A 22,020-nucleotide genomic window follows, 5' to 3' on the forward strand; every position below is an offset into this window, starting at 1 on the left:
GTGAGAAGTGATCTGCTTAATGTGATTTCCTGCCGAAAGCCCATGTCTCGAGGGATTAATGCTGGGAGGTGTGTGCTAGTGACCTAGAACAAAAAGCTGGGAATATCCCCACATTCCACAGAGCTAATATCCCAGAATAATGACTGACCACCAAAAAAAAGCCAGTGCACACATGACCACCTGCCTGCCTTCCTGGGCAAGGACTGCCAAGGATTTCTTAGGACACAACAGACTGCATAAAGCAGGCCTTCTGAAAGGAAGTGCTCTCTCTGTGACAAGCTCAGGCACCAAAGTGGCATCAGGAGGAAAGTCAGCAGCAGCAGCAGGCTGGGTTATCTCCACGCTGCATTAATATGCAAGTGGCTCACAAGTTTGAAGTAGGGCTGTATAGACTGGGGAGGTGTGGAGAGATGAAAATGCATGTTGCCTACAGGGCATCTGTTCCTGTAGCCACACACACACACCAACACACACACACACACACACACACACACACACACACACACACACAGCATCATGCTGCTTGGAACTTGGAACTCTCTGGAGCCAGAGTCAAGACTGTCACACACCCTAAGGGACGAGTGGGCAACTGACAATTACAGGTTGAGGCAGTGTTATATCCCCAAAGCGGTGCTGTGTTACCAGGAAGGTGGGTCTCGGGCTGAATTCTATCACATGTCCAAAGGTATCAGCAAGCTGCCAAGCAATCACACAACTGCTTCTATGAGCCCAAGACCTGCTCTCCAACATTTCAGGCATCCTGATGAGCATCCTGCATGGAAGAGTTACTCTAAGGCAAATTGTCCAACACCCTGCATCAGGATCTGCCAGCCTTCACATTACATCAGCACACCAAATCTGCCATTGGTTGGTGGAACAGAATTCCAGACCTAAGGCATCATTTCCAAATTCCAAGGCTGCTGGGCTTCTGGATTTGTATTCTCCAGTCAAGCAAAGGTGGTAGCAGCTGCCCATCTTGCTGGCCAAACATACATGAGTATATTCCTCATTCTGCCAGGGAAACTAAACTTTAGCATTCCTCCTCCTCCTCACTAATGAGCCCTCTGGTGCAGATGAAGTAAGCAGCCCAACATTCCTGCTCTTGGTAAATGGACTAACTGCCCTTTGGAGATGCACTAAAATTTAGTGACATAAATATCAGGTGATCTATGTTAAAGTTGAATTATAAATAATAAAATAAGCACAAGAAGGAAGAAAAAAACAGATGCTTTAGATAGAAGCTCAAGTTCAAATACTCTTTGTCACTGGCTCACTTCAATGAGTCAGCTGGTTGCTACAAAAACAAAATGAAAACAGAAGACAGCAAGTGCTGTCAAGGATGTGGAGATACTGGAGCCCTTGCACACTACAGGTGAAAATGTAACACAGCACATCTGCTATAGAAAACAGTATGGAGAGTCCTCAAAAAATTAAATGTAGGGCTGGGGATTTAGCTCAGTGTTTCTGCCACCTGCCTCGCAAGCACAAGGTCCCGAGTTCAATCCCCAGTACAAAAAAAAAAAAAAAAAATTAAACATAGAATTACAGTATGATCCTGCAATTTCACTTTGGGGTACAGACACAAAAGAATGGAAAGCAGGACCTCAAGGGGTATTCGTGGACCTATATTCATAGCAGCATTGTTAGCAAGAGCCAAAAGGTGTCCATCAATAAAATACGGTAGAATGTTATTCAACCTCCAAAAGATTCTGATACATACAATGTGGATGAACCTTGAGGACAATGGACTATGTGAAATAAGCCAGGCACAAAATTCCACTGACACGAGTTCTCTAGAACCATCAAATTCATACAGACAGAAAGTAGAATGGCGGGGCCAAGGGTTGGGGGAGGAAAATGAGGAGCCTCTGTTTAAAGGGCAAGAGTTTGTTGTGCAAGATGAAGACAGTTCTAGAGAAGGATGGCGGTGATGGCTGTACAACAACGTGAATGTACTTAATATCACTGAAGCGCCTGCCCATTTAAAAATAGTTAAGATGATCAATTTTGCAAGTGTGGTGGCACATGCCTGTAATTCCAGCTCTCTGGGAGGCTGAAGCAGGAGGAATGCAAGTTGGAGCCCAGCCTGGGCAACTTAGTGGTTTAACGAGACCCTGTCTCAAAATAAAAAACTTTTAAAAAGTGGCTAGCGGGATGGGGATGCAGCTCAGTGCTAAAGTCTTTGGTTTAATCTACAGTATTAAAAAAAGAAAGACAAATTTTATGTTATGTGTATTTTACCACAGTTAAACATAACTTTAAAACAATAGGAGTGAAAGAATCTCTCATTCAGTGTTATAGAATTAAAAAAGGAAGGTGTTTGTGAAGCCCCTAACAGAGCCTGAATCACAGCCGTAGGGTAAATCATAGCCACACTTATATTCCTAGAGTTAGTAGCAACTCTGACTTTTGTTTCTCTTTAGACTTGCTCACTCTTAATGTGGGGCAGAACATGGAATTCTTCCGGGCTGTCAGGAGTCGGCTCCTCAAATCCGATGGGAAGGATCAGTACCCCTAGCTTCACCCAGGGGACAGCAGGTACATAAACGGTCAGACTTTGTGGCTCACCCAAGCTTCCTTACCACACCCAGCCCCATTCAGACTCCAGGAGCGTCCTACCAGCAAATTTTCCCAGCCCCCCACATCCCAGACACAATCAGAGGCTGTACCGTAGCAGGTCTGTCCATCTCCGAGGAAGCCGATGGAGCACTCGCAGGTAAATGTCGTCCCTTGGCCAGGGCGACAAGCTGCATTGGTGTCACACCCATGAGTGCCGATGTAGCAAGGATTCTGAAGGGCATCAGGGGAGCCCTCTGTGAAGGCAGAAATTCGAGAAGTCAGTGCCCAGGAACTCCTGCAGGCCTCCTCCTTCCATTGAAAGAAAGCCACAAGAGACAGAGAGGAATGGGGGGTAGGCCAGCCATTTCTTGAGTCATTCTGGAGTGGAGTCAGTAAACCAGGCCTCTCTGCCCCCTTCCAGGTTTCTGTAGATAATGTTTCACTGGCAACTAGCCACACCCCTCTGCTTCCATATGGTCTCTGGCTGCTCCTGTGTGACCACGGCAGAACTCAGATGAATATGGCTGACAAAAGCTATGATATCTACTACCTGGTCCTTCAAGGAAACAGTGATGATCACTGATCCCCGGACCCACAGCTGTCAAAGGGGAGAACCACACCTCCCTGCCTCCTGCCTGGCAGCGCTAAAGTGAAGACAGACCAGCCAGCTGGGGAAGTAACTTGGGTAAGGAGGAAGAGCCAAAACAACTGAAAAAAGGGAAAGATCCCAATTATAAGGACCCCCAGGCATCCAGACGGGGACACTGAAAAGTCTAATGGTGACCTGTCACAAAAGCCTTATGTTATAGCTTGTGTCTAATGTCTCTCCAAACCTTTGGGTAGTCGGGGCGGGGGCTTTTTCAGAGGTGGCTGATCTAGAGTGTGTGTGATTACTAAATCAGTCCACTGATTGGTCTGGCATAGTTCTGGGTAGAATTAAGGGTGTGAGTGCTATAGCCACCCTATGGTGTGTAGCCTCCATAAAATACAAGGGGCAGAAAGATTCTAATGTGCTTTAACCTGCCTGCTTGCCATGGACTATTTCTCCTCTGTGATGCCCCTCTGCTATGCTACCCTGCCTTGGAACTAGCCCACTATGAACTGAAACCTCTACAAACTGTGAGCCAAATAAACCTTTTCTTCTTTAACTTTGGGTGTCGGGTATTTTGTCTCAGCGATGAGAATAAGTAAGTAAGACAGAATCGGGTACCAGAGAAGTGGGGCTCATTGCTGTGACTGTACCTGTCCAGGTGGTTCAGGAACCTTTGGAACAACTGGCTGGTGGGAAGAATTTGGAAAGGTTTGGAGATGCTGGCTGAAAACTCAGCCCTAGAACACCTGAGGCTGTACTTGATGGAAGATTCTGGTCAGAGCACAGAAGACCAGAATGCAATAGAAATGTTGCTGGTAAAGACCAGGCTCGGGAGTTTTCTGCTACGAAGGACTCATTGGCAGTTGGACTGCCGAACATGTGTGTTATGCCTTGGCAGAAAGCTTGTTTGTATTTTGCTCATGTCCAGAAACTTTGCCTGAGACTAAGATTAAGAGCAATGGACTAATTAATCTGGCAAATTTCAAGGCAGTCTAATGTTGAGGCTGTGGCATGGCTACTGTTGGGAGCTTTCAGCCAGATTTATTTTGCGAATAAAGAACAAAGACCCCAGCAGTACAATTCAAAACATTATGAGTTTGGCCAGAAAGGAAACTCCAGTTAAACTGCAGCCTGCAAAGATGGAACAGAGAAGAAATTGGTCTCTGAAAAGACTAGCAAGGAAAAGCCAAACATTTCAGAAGAAGACAACAGATAAGATAGCCTGAGGACATCAGGACAACCACCAGGACTTCATACTTGCATCCTTAGCGTTGCAAGTGGGTAAAAGACTTTGCTTTGAGAAGAAAGCCCCAGAACACCATTTCCAGAGTGGCAGTGGCCTAGAGAATTTGTTTCTTGGGATTGGGTTTAGAGTGCTCAGAGATACAGGCACTAGACCCCTACAGAGAAGAGAGAAGGAAGCCTGGCTACTGCTCCAACTAGTAGCAGACCATGGCATCATCACATGGTGCTGGTTCTAGGTGCATACAGAGTGCAAGAGTAGTGAGGTCAGGAAGGCTTCCACCCAGATTTCAGAAGAAGGCCTAGGAAGCCAGGCAGTGTGCCCCTGAGAGGGCAGTGTGTGAAGCCATAGGTGCATGGAGATCCCAGAAGTTTGAAGAAGACAGGAAGGTGGATCATCTGAGGAAAACTGCAAAGAAGGAGCAGAACTGGCCTAAGAGAGAAGCCTTGGGAGCTACAACTACCTGCAGTGCCACAGAGGCAGAGCCACCCAAACCCTCAGGAGTTCACATCTTGCCACAGATTGCCTTGGATTTTGGACATGGAACTACAGGACTTAATGTTTGCCCTGCTGGATTTTGGACTTGCTTTGGTCCCATTCCTCTGTATTCCCCTAATTGTACCTTTTGGAATGGAACTGTCTATCTTGTGCCATTGAATGGTGGAAGTGTTTAACTTCTTTTCATTTGTACAGGGGCTTGAAGCCAAGAGTTTGCTTAAATCTTAGAGACTCTGGACTTGGACTTTTCAGCAATGCGAAAATGTTAGAACTTTGGGAACTGTTAGAGATGGACTAAATGCCTTTTGCATAAAGGGATATGCATGAGCCTTTAGGGGTCCAGAAGCAGAATTTTATGGCTTGTGTCTAGATGTCCCCCCAAACCCTCATGTAGCTACAGGTAGGGCTTTTTCAGAGGCAGCTGGATCTACAGTGTGTGGTGCTGGGATCAAGGGTGTGTGATTACTAAATCAGTCCACTGATTAGTCTGGCACAGTTCTGGCTAGGATTACGGGTATGAGTGCTACCCTCTCCTATTGGGGGGTAGCTTGCATAAAATAAAAATGAAAGAAGGCTAATGTGCTCTCACTTGGCTCCTTGTTGTGGGCTATTTCTCCTCTGCAATGCCCCCCTGCCATGCCGCCTTGCCTTGGAGCCAGTCCTCTATCAATTGAAACCTCTACAAACTGTGAGCTAAATACACATTTTCTCCTTTAACTTTGGGTGTTGAGTCTTTTGTCTCAGCAATGAGAAAAAGTAACTAAGACACCCTCATGGTGTGCCGTTCTCAGGGTGAGAGCTTGTCTTTCTTGCCTTTTTTGGGGGGGATGCGGGGGATCAAACTCCGGTCCTTGTGCTTGCGAGGCAAGCTGCTGAACCACTGAGCTAAATCCCGGGCCCGGTGAGAGCTTGTCTTTGTGCTTGGTTTTATTTAAATTTTTCTTAGGGCCAAAGCACACAATTCCCTTCAAAATGGGAATATGAGATTTTTTTTTTTAAAGTCTTCTCTTGAAAGAATAAAGAAAATGTGGTATATACATACAATAGAGGGCTGGGGATTTAGCTCAGTGGCACCACACCTGCCATCCCTAGTACCAAAAACAAACAAACAAACAACAAAAAAACCCCACCCCCATACAATGGAATATTATTATAGGCTTAAAAAGAATGCAATCTTGTCATTTGTGGCAACATGAATGAGTCTGGAGGATGTTAAGTGAAATAAGTCAGGCAGAGAAAAATGAATATCCTATAATTTCACTTAAATGTGGGAGCTAATGAAGTTTATCTCATAGCAGCAGACAGCAGAATATCAGTTACCAAAGGCTGGGCAGGGTGGCGGGGACAGGGGACCGAGAGAGTGGTTAATGGGTGGGGTGGGGCAGTTGGACAGGAGAAATGACTTCTAACATTCTATAGCACAGTGGGGTAACTATGGTTGGCAACAACTAATTGCATATTTCAAAACAGTAGGAAGGATTTTGAATGTTCTCACAAATGATAAATGTTTAAGGGATGAATATACCAATTACCCTGACCTAATCATTTCATATTATATACATGTGTGGAAATTAATTACACTGCAGCCCATAAATATGTGCAAGTATTAATATACCAATTAAAAATAAATTTGAAGAAAAGATCTGCCAAAGCCAGCAGCATCCTTTGGCTGGCCATCTCTGTAATAACTCATGAGGTTTGCAATCTCTCCCCCAGACAGGGTGTGATCAGCCCTTTAGTTAGGAGGTAGGTTAGCAAGTAGGTTTTTCAAGAATCACAGGTGGCAAGATTTTTTTTTCTCTTTGAAGATAATTTAACATAATTTTCTTCTATAGATGGAAAGAGACCAAAAAGTAAGAGACCAAAAACCTAAGTCAAAGAGCAAGGTTTTGATGAGTATGAGTGCCGAGAGCTTGCCCCTTACCCCTCACAGGCCCAATGGAGTTGCTGAGGGCGTAGCGCAGGATCCTCTCCTCCTGGTTGTATAGGACAAACACGCTGTCCACCGAGAGCTGCTGTGTCCTGGGCAGGGCCGGCCGTGCTGTGTTGTGCACGCACTCGTTAAAGGTGATGGTCTGGCGCCACTGGTAAGTGTAGGTGCGTGACGGTGCCGCACCAGCCCCCTCAGGCTCAGTCACCATGTACTCCCGGGTGGAGGAGGAAGTGATCACTGGGGTGGCCACGGTGGAAGGGGACAGGGCAAGAGACAGAAGAGAGATCTTTACAGGTGCGCTTGTGCTTTGAAACCATCAGCGGCATTCACTGCCCACAATGCACCAGATGGCAGTTGGACAGGACAGCTTAATAGAGCTTATCAGTCTTGGGAGTCATACAGCTTCCTAGATTTCCCACACGATCATGGGTGGTATTTGCATTTTTTTTTTTTTACCTCTTACAGCAAAGATGTAGTCTTTATTGGCTGAATGTGCTGTATTAGTTAAAACAACAAACATTCAGGATTGTCACTTCATATTTAGTTCAGAGTCATGTTAGATACAAAGGTTAACATACTAAGGAAAGACAATATTCTGCATACTTCTTAATGGCTTTATGAAGCACATTTGTAAAGATTAAGCCTTCATTCCACTTACTATGATTTCTCCCTGGACACCAAATGTACATACCACTTATTGTTTCAAATAGTTTCCTTTATGGTTAATATCATGCTCTAAAATTATTTGTATTAATAAAGACAATTTCAGCAACTGAAAAAGAGGATAGTAGAATTCCTGTAGAAAATCCTGAAGATACTGCATTGTTAATATCTGTTGCTTCTCAATCAAATGGTTCTCTGGTAATTCCTAGGACTCCCAGAACTAGAGATCAAGGTCTGATGGAAAGAGTGCATCTTCGGAAGGAAATTAACACCCCCACACTACCTGCAAGCTGTGTGTGTGACCACACAGCTGTTACCAGCAGCTTTAGCTTCAGTTTCTTCTTAAAACAGGCCGGGGTGAGGATTAGATGAGGTCATATGAATCAGGCAGACTGATAACATTCCTCAGATCAATGAGCATTTATTGAGCATTTACTGCATGACTAGCAGCATGCAAACTGCCTTCTGTAAGTTATTTCACTTAGTATCAATAAATTGTGTTGCTCCAAACTACCCTAGAGCAAGCAGTTCTGTAACATTAAAAAATGAAACTTTAAATGGGTTTTAACAGTCAATTTTGGAAAAATTACCAGGAGTAAACCTCAGCAGACAGTCTCCCCACTCAGAACAGAGCTATTTGCCCATGTGACAAAAATCTTCAATTTCCTATTTTAAAAAAAAAAGGTATAAAAGACTCTTAATATTTTTGTGCTCTCCTGCAGTTGGCTCCATAATAGAAGCATGAAAGCCAGAGGATAAATAAAAGATCAGTGTAAGCTGCTCCTGTCCAGCTCCCACGTGCTGGACTAGAGAGGCCATCTGCTCCTTGCACTGGCTCCCACCAGGATTGGGACTAGTTGCAATGTCCTGGTCAATGCACAACCTTTCTGAACTGCAAGCCTTTAAAAAGTGCCTAGATGGGGACAACAACACATGCCTGTAATTCCAGCATCCTAGGAGGCTGAGGCAGGAGAATTACAAGTTCGAGACCAGCTTGAGCAACTCAGCCAAGACCATGTCTCAATATAAAAAATAAAAAACAGGCTGAGGATGAAGCTCTGTGTGGAGACCCTGAATTTAAACCCCAGTACCTTAAAAAAAAGTTCCTATTGTTTAACCTAGTACCTCTATTTCTAGGAATTGAGTCAGAAATTTGGTCAAGAAAGAAGGTCATTTCAACTCAGAATGAGTGGGGAAAAGTGGAAACTACCTAAGCTTTAGGAAAGAAGCATTAGAACAGTTTAACAGCCATCCATTTGAATCTGGCAGGTTCCTTAAAAATGTCTTCAAAGCCTGCTTAATTAACTGTTAAATATTCATATTTTATATTAACTGGAAAGGTGAAGTTTTAACAATGCCACATGACTGCAATGTCACTGAAATAGAAACAAAATGCCTCACCGTAGATTATATCATCCTATTGTATCATTGTCAAATTTCTTGGTTTTTGATACTTAGAATGTGGCTGTGTAGAATGTCCTTGTTAGGAAAAGCACAAGAAGCATTTAGGGGATAACACGACTCATACACTTACTCACAAATGGTCAATAACAACAACAACAAAAAATATATATATAATATGTATATGTGGCAAAATGTTAACAATTGATGAAGGTGGGTAAATTGTATACAGAAATTCTTTGTTCTATTTTCAATTTTCCTAGGGTAAAACCAGGTACCAGATGGACAGTAAATGCAGTTTAATTAAGAACTACAAATAGATGTGTGTTTTTAAAATTGTACTATTTTATCTTGAATTATATAACAGGTTGGGACATTTAACCTGAATAAAGATAGATGTTGGAGATTTATGAAGCACAGTATTCAATTAAATAATCACCTCCAAGTTTTATGACTTTAAGTTACACTTATTTTCTGGCTTGCACTAAATTCTCTACACATGTGCCCTGTGTGGAAGGCCCTGTGTGTTTACCACCCTGAGCCCTTGAGATGACGTTGGGTCCAGGAGGCCACTAGGGTGTCAGGGCTTGCAGGGGCGTGGGGGCTGTCCCCGGGGCGACTCACCAGAACTGGAGTAGTGGTAGAGCTCCGTATAGGGCTCAATGTTCACAGAGGAACCAGCTGGGATCTGTGGCACGTGGCCCTCTAGCTCTGTGTCAATAGTCAGGTGCCCATGCTCATCGATGCCACTGAACTGCTGCCTGATGACCAGCTTGCCTGGGTGCCCCACAAAGGTCACCTCAGCCTGGCGGGTGAACTCGCCCCCTGCAAAAGCAAGATGAGCCTGTCAGTTACTCTGCTGTCTGGCTAGCATACCCTCCTTCCTGGCCTGTCCACAATGCCAAGGCATGACTGACAGAACCTGGGGCTGGTGACACTGAAGGTGGAGCCCAGACATTCATATGGCCCACATGAGCCATACACAGAGGAGAGAAACTGCTTCCATGAGACTCATGGTTCAGGGGTTGTGCCAGAAAAAAACAGGGGCCTTGGGTCTGACTCTAAGCCAGTGGTAAGCCTGTAGCACGCAGGCCACAGAGGGCTGTTTGTATCACTGAAAGCTCTAAAAGGTTCACCATCACTGCTCTCTGCCATGCGAGGAATTGGCTGGGTAAACTTGAATAAGTTGCTTAACCCCTGTAAGTCTCTATTTCCTGGTGGTGAAAAAGAGATGCAATCCACCTTGTAGATAGGAGATAAATGTTCTGTAAAAGCCAGACATGGTGCTGCATGCCTATAATCCCAGCACTTGGGAGGCTGAGGGAGGAGGATTTCAAGTTCAAGGGAAGCCTGGGCTACATAGAAAATGGACTGCCTAGAAAGAGCTTGTCTCAAAAAACCCGAAGAAAACATATTTGTCAAAAGCTCTGATGCCAGTTATGGTGATAACTACTGATATAGTTAAGTCTTGGCCAGGACAGGCCAGTTTTTCAGGACAACCCATCACCAGTACCCAAAACCACCCTAGGAGCCTGTGCTCTAGTGTCGGCTCAGGATCTCCTTTTGATGAACTATGAGTTGGAGGCAGCAGCAGTGTGCAGGCTGCAGGTACTGAAGTGACCAGAAATGAGGTGCAGGGTAGCAGCTCCAGGAAAATACTCTTCCTCTATCTAGCCTCTTCCCTTTTCTACTATAGCAGGCACCCATTATAACAGGGGTCAGCAAACTACAGCCCCAGAGTTTAATCAGGATACCACCACTTGTTTTTATACGGCTTTTGAGAGCTATAAATCAGCTTTACATTTTAAATGGTTAAAATAATATAAGAATATGCAAAGTTGGGCATGGTGGTACACACCTGTAATCCAGCACTCTGGAAGGTTGAAGCAAGAGATCATAAGTTCAAGCCCAGCCTGGGCAAAATAGCAACATAAAAAGATTCTGTCTCAAAATAAAAAATTCTGTCTCAAAAGAAGAATATGTGAAAAATGCACGAAATTTAAATTCCAAGTGCCCATTAATCAAGTTTTATCAGAACACAGTCAGACTCACCCCTTTACATATTGTATTTGGTTGCTTTTTCTCCACAATGACAGAGCTGAGTCATTCCAATAGAGGCCAGATAATTGGAAATATTCAGACAAAGCTTAAAATGTGTACTTTCTATCCCTTTGTAGACAGAGTTTGGCCCAAGTTTCAAGGAGATACTCAACTGATAACACAGGTTCCTAGCAAGTTACAAAGGATCCCTATGGTAACAAAGATTTACTGGGTAGTGAATTTGAAAGTCGGCCCCTCTGTGTTACAGTGTCATCCACTGAGATTAATGCACATACAAACCAACACCCCTGAGAAAGCCAGGCAGGGAAGAAGCAGGGTCTGTGAGTCTGGCTGCAGCTCAGCTACATTTGCAAAGTACATGCAGCTTGCACAAGAGTGTGGATGTGGTTCTGATACTCCGAATACATATGTTTGTGGGTAGAGAGAAAAAACATTAGGCAAAAGATGGGAAGGTTCACCCCTTTTCTTTTTTTTTTTTTGGTACTGGGGATCGAAGCCCTTTTCAAATATATATATTCTCTTTTCTTAAAATGGCCACACTTTAGGAAGTTATGCATTTAAACCGATAACTTCTGCAGTTACCCGGGTGAAGCTAGACAGAGGGGCTGGGGCTCCAGGTGCCTCCGAGACTGGGGGAAGACACATCTAGGGTGTCAGAGGCAAGCTGCAGGTCCTGGAAGCAACAAGATGAGAATGCAGGCTCCGCTACTGCAGCCATTCCCAGGAATGGGCCCCAGACACAAAAAGGGTCTGTGTTTCACAGAGGAAGGGAGGAGCCACCATGACACCAAGAATGCAGCCCCCAAATCATCTGTCCACATAGCCCCAAAAGACAGCCTCTAAGGGCTCCCAGGGTTTCTTAGGACTCAGGAGGATGATGTGTATCAGGCTTGATTTGCCAGCCAGGCCTGGCAGGTTCCTCTTCTCTTACTTGATACTGAGATGTCAAATGTCAACCTCAGATGCCCATCTGGCTGTGAGTGTAGAGAAGCTGACATTACAGTTCTAACTCTCTAGCACAACACTGCTCCTCCACCGAGCACACTTCTAGGCAGTATCCACTAATGAATATAGCATGTGTTAATTACATGTCTTCATCTTATTTTCAGGGCAGAATACAGGGTCCTCTGTCCCAGACCAAATGGTTATCAGAAAGCATATGCAGACACAGTTCCCTCTGCATTCCCAGGCCTCCCCAGGCACTGCTGTGTGGTTCACTGACTTTAATGTCGGATATAAATTACCAGTGATGCTGAAGCCATTCTTGAATCCATTCTGCTCCACAGCAAACATCCATCCAATGATGCCCCCGATGGGCGCCAGAGGAAGCAGGGAATAGCCGACTGTCTCGGGGATGGTGCTAATGGCCGTGTAGGAGCGCCCATGGTTCATCACCACGTAGGAGTGGAGGTCGGTGTTCTCAAAGACTATGGGGTCATGGCTGCTGCCCACGAAAATCCTGCCCCTCACCTTGCCATTGACGCGCTGCGGGGAGCCTGAGCCAGAAAGAAAGAGAGAAGGTGGACATGTTTTGTAGCCAGCCTTCCACAGAGCACTACAATGGGTGACCAAAATACATGGGGAATGTTTAAATTTAAAAACTTATTACAATAAAAGACACACTGCCATTAATCTCCCTCAGAATAGTCCCCCCTCACCTGGAATGTAGGATACCATTTCTGTTCACAAAACTAACATCCGCAATAAATATTAGCAATAAATACACCTGGGGGAAAACTGCTGACAGTTAAGTCAGGGCAACATGGTGAATGTTTGTTTTCTATACTATGTACCTCTATAATGTTTGAGTATATATAACTTGCATATATATTTACTGCACAATCAGGAATAAAAGAACTAAAAAAATTACTTAGCCAGGCATAGTAGCGCACACCTGCAATCTCAGCACTCTGGGAGCCTGAGGCAGAAGAATCCCAAACTCAAGCCCAGTTTGGGCAACTTAGTAAGACCCTGTCTCAAAATAAAAAAACTTTTTCAAGGGCCAGGAATGTAGCTCAGTGAAAGGGTCTGGGTTTAATCCCCAGTGCTGCATAAGAAAGGAAGGCAGGCAGGAAGGCAGGAAAAGAAAGAAAAGAAAGTAGGTTAGCTGCTCTTACTGTATTCAAATAAGAAAACTGAAGATTACCACATGACCCAGCAATTCCAATTCCTCTGTGTATACTCAAGAGAATGGAACACATCCTTCTTCTTTCTGCTTTAAATGTTTGATATAATTTATCAGTTAAAATGTATATGAGCCTGCTGTTGTCATATAGGTAGGTTTTCAAGCTAGGAATATACTTTCTTTAACAGGTGCTATTCAAATTTTATATTTCCTCCAGAGTCAGTTTCATTAATTTGTCTTCCAAGGTACTTCTTAGAAGTTGTCGAATTTATTTCAAAAAAGATTTTTGTAATATGCTTTCTATATCCTTTTAATTCTGTAAAATCTGTGGTAATGTCTCCTAGATCTTGATATTGTAATTTTACAAATGTATAACTGATATTGTGTAACAGGTAGAAAAGGTCTAAAGGAGCAGGGGAAGTGGGAGGGGTAGGGGAAAGGAAAAAAGGGAAAAGAAAAAATATGAGAAAAGGAAAAATAATGGAAACAGTCTTTGCAAATAGGGAAGGGTGGAGCGGGTGAAGGGAGGGCAGGGGAAGGGGAAAAAATAACAACCAAGAGACTCATATAATGGTACAAGATCCCAATGATGAATGTAACTGTATTTTATACCTAAAATGTCCCAATAAAGTTAATGGGGAAAAAAAAAAGAGAATGGAACACATATGTCCACACAAAAATTTGTACACATGTTCTTAGCAGCTTTACTTACAGTTATAAAAAAGGGAAACAACCCAAATGTCCATCAACTAATGAATGGATGAACAAAATATAGTGCATCCATCCACTGGATATTATGTGGCTAGAGAAAGGAATGAAATACTGACCCATGCTACAACATGGAGAAAATTTGAAAATATTATACTAAGTGAAAGAAGCCAAACACAAAAGGTCATATAATGTGTGATTCCATTGACATGACATCTCCAAATCAGGAAAACCCATAGAATCAGAAAATAAATTAGGAGTGACAGGGTTGGGGGACTCTGGGGAATCCAGAGTGACTGCTAAGGGGTACAGTGCATGTTTCTGGGATGATGGAAACGTTCTAGAGTTAGAGGTAATTTTTGCACAACGTAGTGGCTATATTAAGACCTATCAAATTATGTCTTAAAAGATACATGAATTAGATCTCAAAAGAAAATGAACAAAAATTCAAGGAAAAGGTAAAGAAAGGTAAAACAAAGGTCATCTTGAATTGTTTAGGTATGAGAAAAAGTTCATTCTGTCAGCTATTGGTCCAAGTTGCTAAACAAGATCACAGACCAGCCAAGGGGTATTTGACACAGACTGATTGTGCACACACAGTGTGTCATTCCACTGGGGAATGCTCTGAAGCTTGCAGGCTCATAGCAAAAAAAATGCATCCCAAGAATAATTACAGAAACAAGGAAGAAAGCCAAGTTAAGGAAACCAAACACATTTTTTTCCCACCAAACTTGAGCTAGAAAAGAATTTTTTAAGTAGCAAGAATCCAACAAATATTTAAACCAGAAAACTATTACAGGATGAGCATATAATGTCAAAATTTGTGGCTGAAAACAAAATTTGTGGCTGGACAGTTTGCCATCTCTGAGTCTGCTGCCAAACAAACTGCTCAGCATGCTGGGCTCTGATATTTGGGAGAAAAGAGCTAATGAGGCTGCTCCTTAAGAATTAGCTTTTGCTGTGGATTTTGGAAACTCTTGAAGGGTGGAGAGGTAAAAAAAAAAGCCAAGCCTAAAACAAAGAAGCAAAGGCACACCATGCCTGGGGGTGAGATTTAGAAGAAAACACTTTAAAGAAGACTAAAACATCCTCCAAAATTAATATGAAGTATATGCTAGATGTTCTTCCATTGTTGAAGGTAGTATTTTTTAAAAGGTCAAAAAGGTCACGTCATCTAATTACGACCCAGAAAGAAACTTTTTTTTTTTTTTTTTTTGCTTTTAGCAAATTAAAATAACTGAATGATAATTACAGCAAGGAATCTGGGAAACAGAATTCCAACTGGGTTTTATTTAATCAAAGTTTACAAGCAGTTTAAATTCCTCATTAAGCCCACAAGGAAAGTTACCTGGACCAGTGAGACAATCTGGTGGCATATGAAAGACAAAGGCTCAGTAACATGGGCTTTGTTGTTTCTGATTCTAGTGTGGCCCCAGAGGTCTCATTCTGAGTGAACTGTCACCAGATCTCAGATGTCCCACCTGAGAGCATTGAGACCGACTGGTCCTTCGGAGGGCGGAGCTGAGAGCTGACCTCCGCCCATCAGAGAATCCACTTGGGAGTGGGCCCCACAGTGGATCTGGGCCTCAGGATTTGCTGAGCACACCCTTGAGCTCCAGCACTGCCATGCTGTGATTTCAGGGACAGAAAAGAAACAGGAATGAGGAGGAAGGATGGTGGGAATAAATCTGACCTACTACAGTCTAAGCCAGTCCTCTGTGGTCCTGCTTCATAACCATTAAGATAGTCAGGTCTGCCACACATATAGGACAAAGACGTGGAAGAGGTATAAAGGAAACTGAGAACGAGGGGCGTGAACAGTCCCTGGTTCAGACTGCATAATTTCAACACGTGGCTGGCAGCTGTGAAGACGGCTCCCAATTGTCATCACCTTAGCAATTGCAAAACAGTACTGGAAAGGAAGACTTCACCAAATTGGAAAAATGTATATTCCCCAAGGAACACTCATCAGAGAAGAACAAAGAATAGGAGACGAGAGATGAAACTCCACCAAAAACCGCACACTCCAGAGGTCTGGGCAAAGGTCACACTTCTAAACAAGCAACAAGACAAAACCTCCACTCTTCTCTCCACAAGTGGAACACATGGACACCAATTACCTTCTGCAACGCACTGCCTGCCGTTGCCCGTGTAGCCAGCCACACAGCTGCAGCAGAAGCCCGTGTTGTAGTCTCTGCACTCCGCATGCACGGAGCACTGATGTCTGTTGTTGGTGCACGTCTGCTGGGAGTCCGTGGTATAGCTAAATACTGTCAGGAGGAAACAAAGAAAGGCACATTGTTGGCCCTTGACATCACTCCAGGGTCTGGAGTCCCTGCAGGACTGGAATCTGCCTGGATGCTGGAGTACCTGGCTTATCACAGAAGACTAGAGCCCACTCCAGATAGCTATTGACACAGTGATACAGCTCTGTTATTCAAACAACTGGGGCAAATGGGTCCAACAGGAGTGAGAAATGACAAGTGCAACCTATTAAAAACTCCTACCACCGAGGGTCCTCTGTGTCACTGAATCAACATCAGGTGACTGCCATCCAACATCAACCTGACAATGACATCCATACAATGTAGTCAAGAAGTATCAGCTTTACATTTAGGGGGAACTTCAAATGTCCATTCTTTTTACTATTTTCTGTTACTGTGTTAAAATATATATAGTATAAAATTTTCTATTTGAACAACCTTAAATTTTTGTTTAAATTTTAACCCCTCCCTTTTCCCCAGGGAATAACTGAGAAGCTTTGATATTCAAAAGCTGATGAGACTTAATCCTTCAGTTACACCTGGTCTAAAAGCCTTTCACCCAAGAATCAAAAGGAATCTCTCCCTAGTTTAAATTTCCACTTCCCACGTTCACTTTATTAGAATCATGAGCTGACCCATTAAATTTAATGATTCAGAGCAAATTAATTTGGAATGAAGTTCAAAAGCAAAAGAGAGGTAAACTTTTTAAAGGGGACTAGTGATCCTGCTTGTAATTGACATGAGTGAAGTTAAAAGCAAAGTTAAAGGCAGGTAGACTCTATCAGTCCTACACCCTCTGCAGGGAATTTCCAGTGTGGATAAGGATGGCATTTGGAGCTGATGGTGTTCTGCTGAATGAACAAGCCCCAGCTCTTAGTAGGTCTACTATGGCCTACATATCTGAGGGTGACTAATCAGATAACATCAGGAATGCGCTGCTAGCCACAGAAGGCTGACCTTTCTAATACATACAACGAAATAACTGGGATACAGGGACAGAAAAACAGCTGTCATAGACACATTTTAAATTCAAATCTAGGCATTCTCCTGTATCAAGTAGTATACTGTTATACATCGTTGGGCCTAATTACAGTTTCATTTAAATGTGGTGGTTTTCACGCTCCTGTCCTCTGGCTTCAGTCTGGAGGACCCCCAGACACACGCCAACAGGATCTACAGGATGATCAAGCTGGGGCTTGGTATTGATGAGAATGACCCCACCACTGACAAAACCACTGCTGCTGTCACTGAAGAGATGCCGCCCCTCGAAGGAGATGACGGTACTTCACACATGGAAGAAGTTGACTAAGCTCTTCCAAAGAATGACTTGATGCTGCTCAGTACTTTACCTTCATTCCCGCCGATAATCTGTTTTCAAGGGTTTTTTGTTAACATTGTATGGCATGACAGCCGCTTACAGGGAAGATAAGATTTCTTTCTTCTTTTAAGTAATGGTGTGATACATTAAGCACTAAAGCAGAGCTAGCAGTGCCTTTCACCTTGGTTTGTTCTAACAGGTTGACTTGTAACTTACTGTTAACTTCGTGAGGTCTAAGTGTGTAGTTACCAGGCCGGATTCCTTAGTAGACCAAATCTTCTGTCTGAAGTGTGTTGAGCTATCTTGGTGTTTAAAGGAATATTTGTTACAATAGCTTGAGTTTTCCTCTTGTAGGATCTACTTTTTAAAACTTTTCCCCTGTAGTTTCAATTCTGCATGTACTAGGCTTCTAGAAATAAGTTAAACAACTTGTTGGCAGAAACTCCTTGGCTTTGTTTTCCAAAGAAAAATATTGTTTAGAGGAATAAACTAAACTCCTCCCCCCCCCGCAAAAAAATGTGGTGGTTTCACAAGTGAGACTTTCAGAGATATCTAGAAAGGGTGGAAATAAGATGAGACTCCAAATTCAACATCTACAGGTAAACACACTCAGCACTGTGGGGAGATGGCTCTGCAAACCCGCAGCAGAGTGCCACATGCTGAGAGATGTGGGCATCACTGCAGAATCCAGGGCACAGTGTGTCCTGTGGGGTTAGGGAGGGGCTGAGGCAGGGATCCACATCCTCATCCTCCACCAAGTGGCAGCTACTCCGCTTCTGTGCCTCAGAAGTGACAGCGCACCAGTGAGCAGAGTCATGCCCAGTGTTTGGGATACTGGGCAAGAAAAAACATTTCTGGCCGGGGATTTAGCTCAGTGGTTCTGCTGCCTGTCTCACAAGAGCAAGGTCCTGAGTTCAATCCCCGGTACAAAGAAAAAAGAAAAAGAAAAAACATTTCTGACCATTGCTATGAGAAATATCAGAACAAGTAAGAAGAAATAAAAATGACTAGCGTGGAATGGACACAGACTTCTCCTCTGGGGGTCTTGGGGTAACTTCTTAGCAGAAGCAGTAAAAACTTATAGAAAACTTGCTTCAGGTTTGGGTCACCACATATGGTTGTGCGCACCTATGATCCCAGCTACTCAGGAGGCTAAAGCAGGAGGGTTGAAAGTTCAAGGCCAGCCTGGGCAACTTAGCAAGACCCTGTCTCAAAATTTAAAAATAGAAATAAAGCAAAAGGACTAAGGATGTAGTTCAGTGGTAGAGCATTTATCTAGCACATGCGAAGCTCTGGGCTCAATCTCCAGTAAGGGGTGGATTTTAATGGGAACCTCAAGAGAAAAAACTTAATGAACACACTTTAGTTTGAATATCTCTTATGAGGCAAGATAAAGCATGCTCAAACTATTTTTTCTCAAAATGTAGGAAAAGCCCAATACATAACGGTTGACTAGAAAATATCTGTGAAACTGTTTTTCATAGGGAGTCTGGTTATTTTCTATTTTTTAATCTTCACAAATTAGCTCCAAAACTGATGGGGCTGGAGAGGAAAACTAATCAGCCATTCTAATTCCAAAACCAAGAGGAAATAATGTCAAAGATAAGCTGCAGAAATAGCTAAAAGAACTTCTAAAATATTTTTTCAGCTGGATGAATACATTTCTGGTCTCAGAAGTCACAAATAAGAAAAGTTGACTTTCAAAATAATTCTAAAGCATGTTTCTCTTTAAAACAGACAGAATGGAATACAAGGAATCTTGAGAGAGGACACACCCACAGCTCCAGGGTCCTAATTCCAAAGGATACTGGGCTGCTACCAAACCATCAGCCCTACACACCAGTGCTCCACAGCTGTGAGCTCTCATCCTTACAACCTATCACACAATGCACATAGGTAATGACACTCCTGCCTGGACACCCAAGCATCCAAAGACGTCGCCGGCCAACTGCAACTTAAACAGTCTTACCAACTCCTGTTTCCTCCACTTCATCCACATCTATGACCTGGGCTTGTTGCTGGGGAAACTTCTCCACTGGCAACTGGAAAGATCTGGACCCCTCAGTAGCCTCATGGCGTGGAGAGAGGTCACGGGGCACATCATATGTGTCAATGTCTTCCCTTTTTGTAATCTTGAAGGGCAAAGATGGAGTTGCTGCATCCTCCAGGGCAAAATGAGTGGTCATCTGGTCATAATCTTCGACTTCTCCTTCATAGTTTGCTCCATTATTGGGTCCGAGGTTCACCTCCGCCTGAACTACACCTTCAGCAGTGGCTGGACTCCCAATCTCAAACACCCACACGCCCTGGTGCCCAGAGTTGCTGTTCCTAGGGGAAAAGAAGGCTTCTTGAAAACAGGCCTGCAGCCCCTCTCACCACCAGGAGGAGCCCTTGGGATCCGTGTGGATCTGAAAGCCATGCTTGTGATCATCTGTCCACCTGCAGCCAGGCCTAGAAGTGCAGGAGAGCAGCAGCTGTCTTGCCTGGCCATCACAGAGCTCAGCCGGTCCAGGACTATTTGGTAAACCGAGTCCAGGTGGGCACAGCACTATCAGAGGGTCCCCCTCAGCATTCATGAGGAGGGCTCCGGGACACTCTCAGGACTTAGGTTATCTATTACCCTACATTATGAGCTCAAGGGCCCGAGGTCTTTCATTCTCTCTACTGTTCTCTTTCCCTAACAGTGCATAGAACAGAAAATATACAGGTGGTCTTGTTGCTGATACAAGAGCTCCCCAAACCCTTGGAATTTCCAAAGTGATAAAAAGTGGGGTTTGTATGCTAATGATCTGACTGGGGTATAGGGGGGCTTGATAGCCACAGATTGGGGGCTGTTGGCCAGATAGGCCTTGCCAAGACCAGATGTTGGAAGGTTCAGGTTTCCCACTTACAGGGAGGGAAGACCAGCTGGAGATTGAATCAATCACCAATGACCAATGATTTAACCAACTGCATGTACTTAATGGGACTGCCATAAAAACCCAAAATGGTAGGGTTGGAGACCACAGGAAGGTCCTGGGAGGTCAGAGAAAGAGGGAGGGGGCATGGGAGCTTGGTATCTCTCCCCCACGCCTAGTCCGGAACTTTTCCCTTTGGCTGTCCCCGAAGTATGCCCTTTATAATACCCTAGCAAGAGTAAAGTGCTTTCTGGATTTTGAGAGACTTTCTAACAAGTGCCTGAACCTGAGGACAGAGAGTGTCAAGGAGAACTCTGAAATATAGCCGGGTGGTCAGGACAGATGGAGTCAGATGGAGCCTGTGACGTCTGAGGTGGGGGCAGTGCGGTAGAGCTGGACCTGTCTGTACCTGTGGGGTCTACATTAACTTTGCATAGTTACTGCCAGAATTGAACTGAATTACAGGGCACTCAGCCGACATCCAGAGAACTGGCCAGTTGGCTGGTGTGAGGGAAAAAACTGCAGGTAGGATTAATTAAAAGCCCCAACACCATTGGATAGATAGCTTAGAGATGCCTCAGTTTACCTTTTTGTGTTCAAAGAGTATGGTGAAAAGCAAATAAGTTACAAAATCCAAAGGCAGTTTATAATTATAAAACACAACAGAATAACCCTATCTCTATTTGCTCACCATTTTTAATGCTTTGTTTTTGTTTGTTTTGTTTTGTTCTGTTCGGTGCTGGGGATCAAATCCAGGGCCTCACACTTGGTGGCAAATGCTCTACCACTGAGCTTAATCCCCCACTCTCATGTTTAATATTCTCATGCATCAGTGATCAGAAGGTAAGTAAACAAAAATATAAAGTGACCACATTACACAATGAAGTTTTAGGAATTTTCTAAATCCGTTATTAAAGACACTTTTTTTGTCTTTTTGAGACAGGTTTTGCTATTCAGTTCAGGGTGGCCTTGAACTCACTTCGTAGCTCAAGCTGGCCTCAAACTCACAGCGATCCTCTTGCCTCAGCCTCCCGAGTGCTGGGATTACAGGTGTGCGCCATTATGCCCCCAGCACAAACATTGTTAAAAAATTAAATTACATAAACTTATAATCAAAAAAAATTTTTTTGGTTTCTTAAGAGTAGGTCTGGGGTCGGGGATTTAGCTCAGTGGTTCTGGCGCCTGCCTTGAAAGCACCAGGTCCTGAGTTCAATCCCCGGTACAAAAAAAAAAAAAAAAAAAGACTAGGTCGGTCTCCCTGTGTAGTTCAGGCCTTGAACTCACTATGTAATCCAAGCTGGCATCAAACTCATGAAGATCCTTCTGCCTCAGTCTCCCAAGTGCTGGGTTTATAGGCATGCACCACCATGCTTACCTAAATTATATATTTTAAAAGGTAAAAATATTCAAAAACTCATCTTCTAATAATTTTACTAATATTTGTGGGGTTTTTTTTTTTGGCACTGGGGATCGAACTCAGGACCTTGCTCTTGCGAGGCAGGAGCCGAAACCACTGAGCTCAATCCCCGGCCCCTAATATTTGTGTTCTTCAAATTTTTTAACTGTATTGTATCTTTATAGTAAGGAGAAAAAATATAATAGTGTATCTTTTCATAACTGTGAGTGATATAACATTAATAGCTTGAACTTGATCAAGGCAAGAATATTTTCATCACAAAAATAAGCAAGGGCTCCTGCCGTCATAAAACTAGATGTTGAGGATTTGCCAGCATACTACTCGGTAAAGGGCAGAGACAT

The 22,020-nt window shown here is 43.6% G+C and overlaps 1 protein-coding gene across 1 annotated transcript in view; it reads right to left on the reverse strand.

Annotated features, from left to right (window-relative positions):
* Nid1 (nidogen 1) overlaps positions 1–22,020 on the reverse strand; it is a 77,024-nt gene that overhangs the window by 36,627 nt on the left and 18,377 nt on the right. Inside the window, exons 4-9 of the mRNA XM_004854619.4 lie at positions 19,335–19,693; positions 15,904–16,053; positions 12,195–12,446; positions 9,514–9,714; positions 6,817–7,062; positions 2,670–2,813 (exon numbers count right to left, since the gene is read on the reverse strand). Of these exons, the coding sequence (XP_004854676.2) occupies positions 2,670–2,813; positions 6,817–7,062; positions 9,514–9,714; positions 12,195–12,446; positions 15,904–16,053; positions 19,335–19,693 (1,352 nt within the window). The remainder of the gene's footprint in view (positions 1–2,669; positions 2,814–6,816; positions 7,063–9,513; positions 9,715–12,194; positions 12,447–15,903; positions 16,054–19,334; positions 19,694–22,020) is intronic.

Source organism: Heterocephalus glaber, unplaced genomic scaffold, assembly GCF_053883595.1.
Source record: "Heterocephalus glaber isolate CG9 unplaced genomic scaffold, H.glaber_assembly_v1.0 deba00001472, whole genome shotgun sequence".
NCBI classification, from domain to species: domain Eukaryota; kingdom Metazoa; phylum Chordata; class Mammalia; order Rodentia; family Bathyergidae; genus Heterocephalus; species Heterocephalus glaber.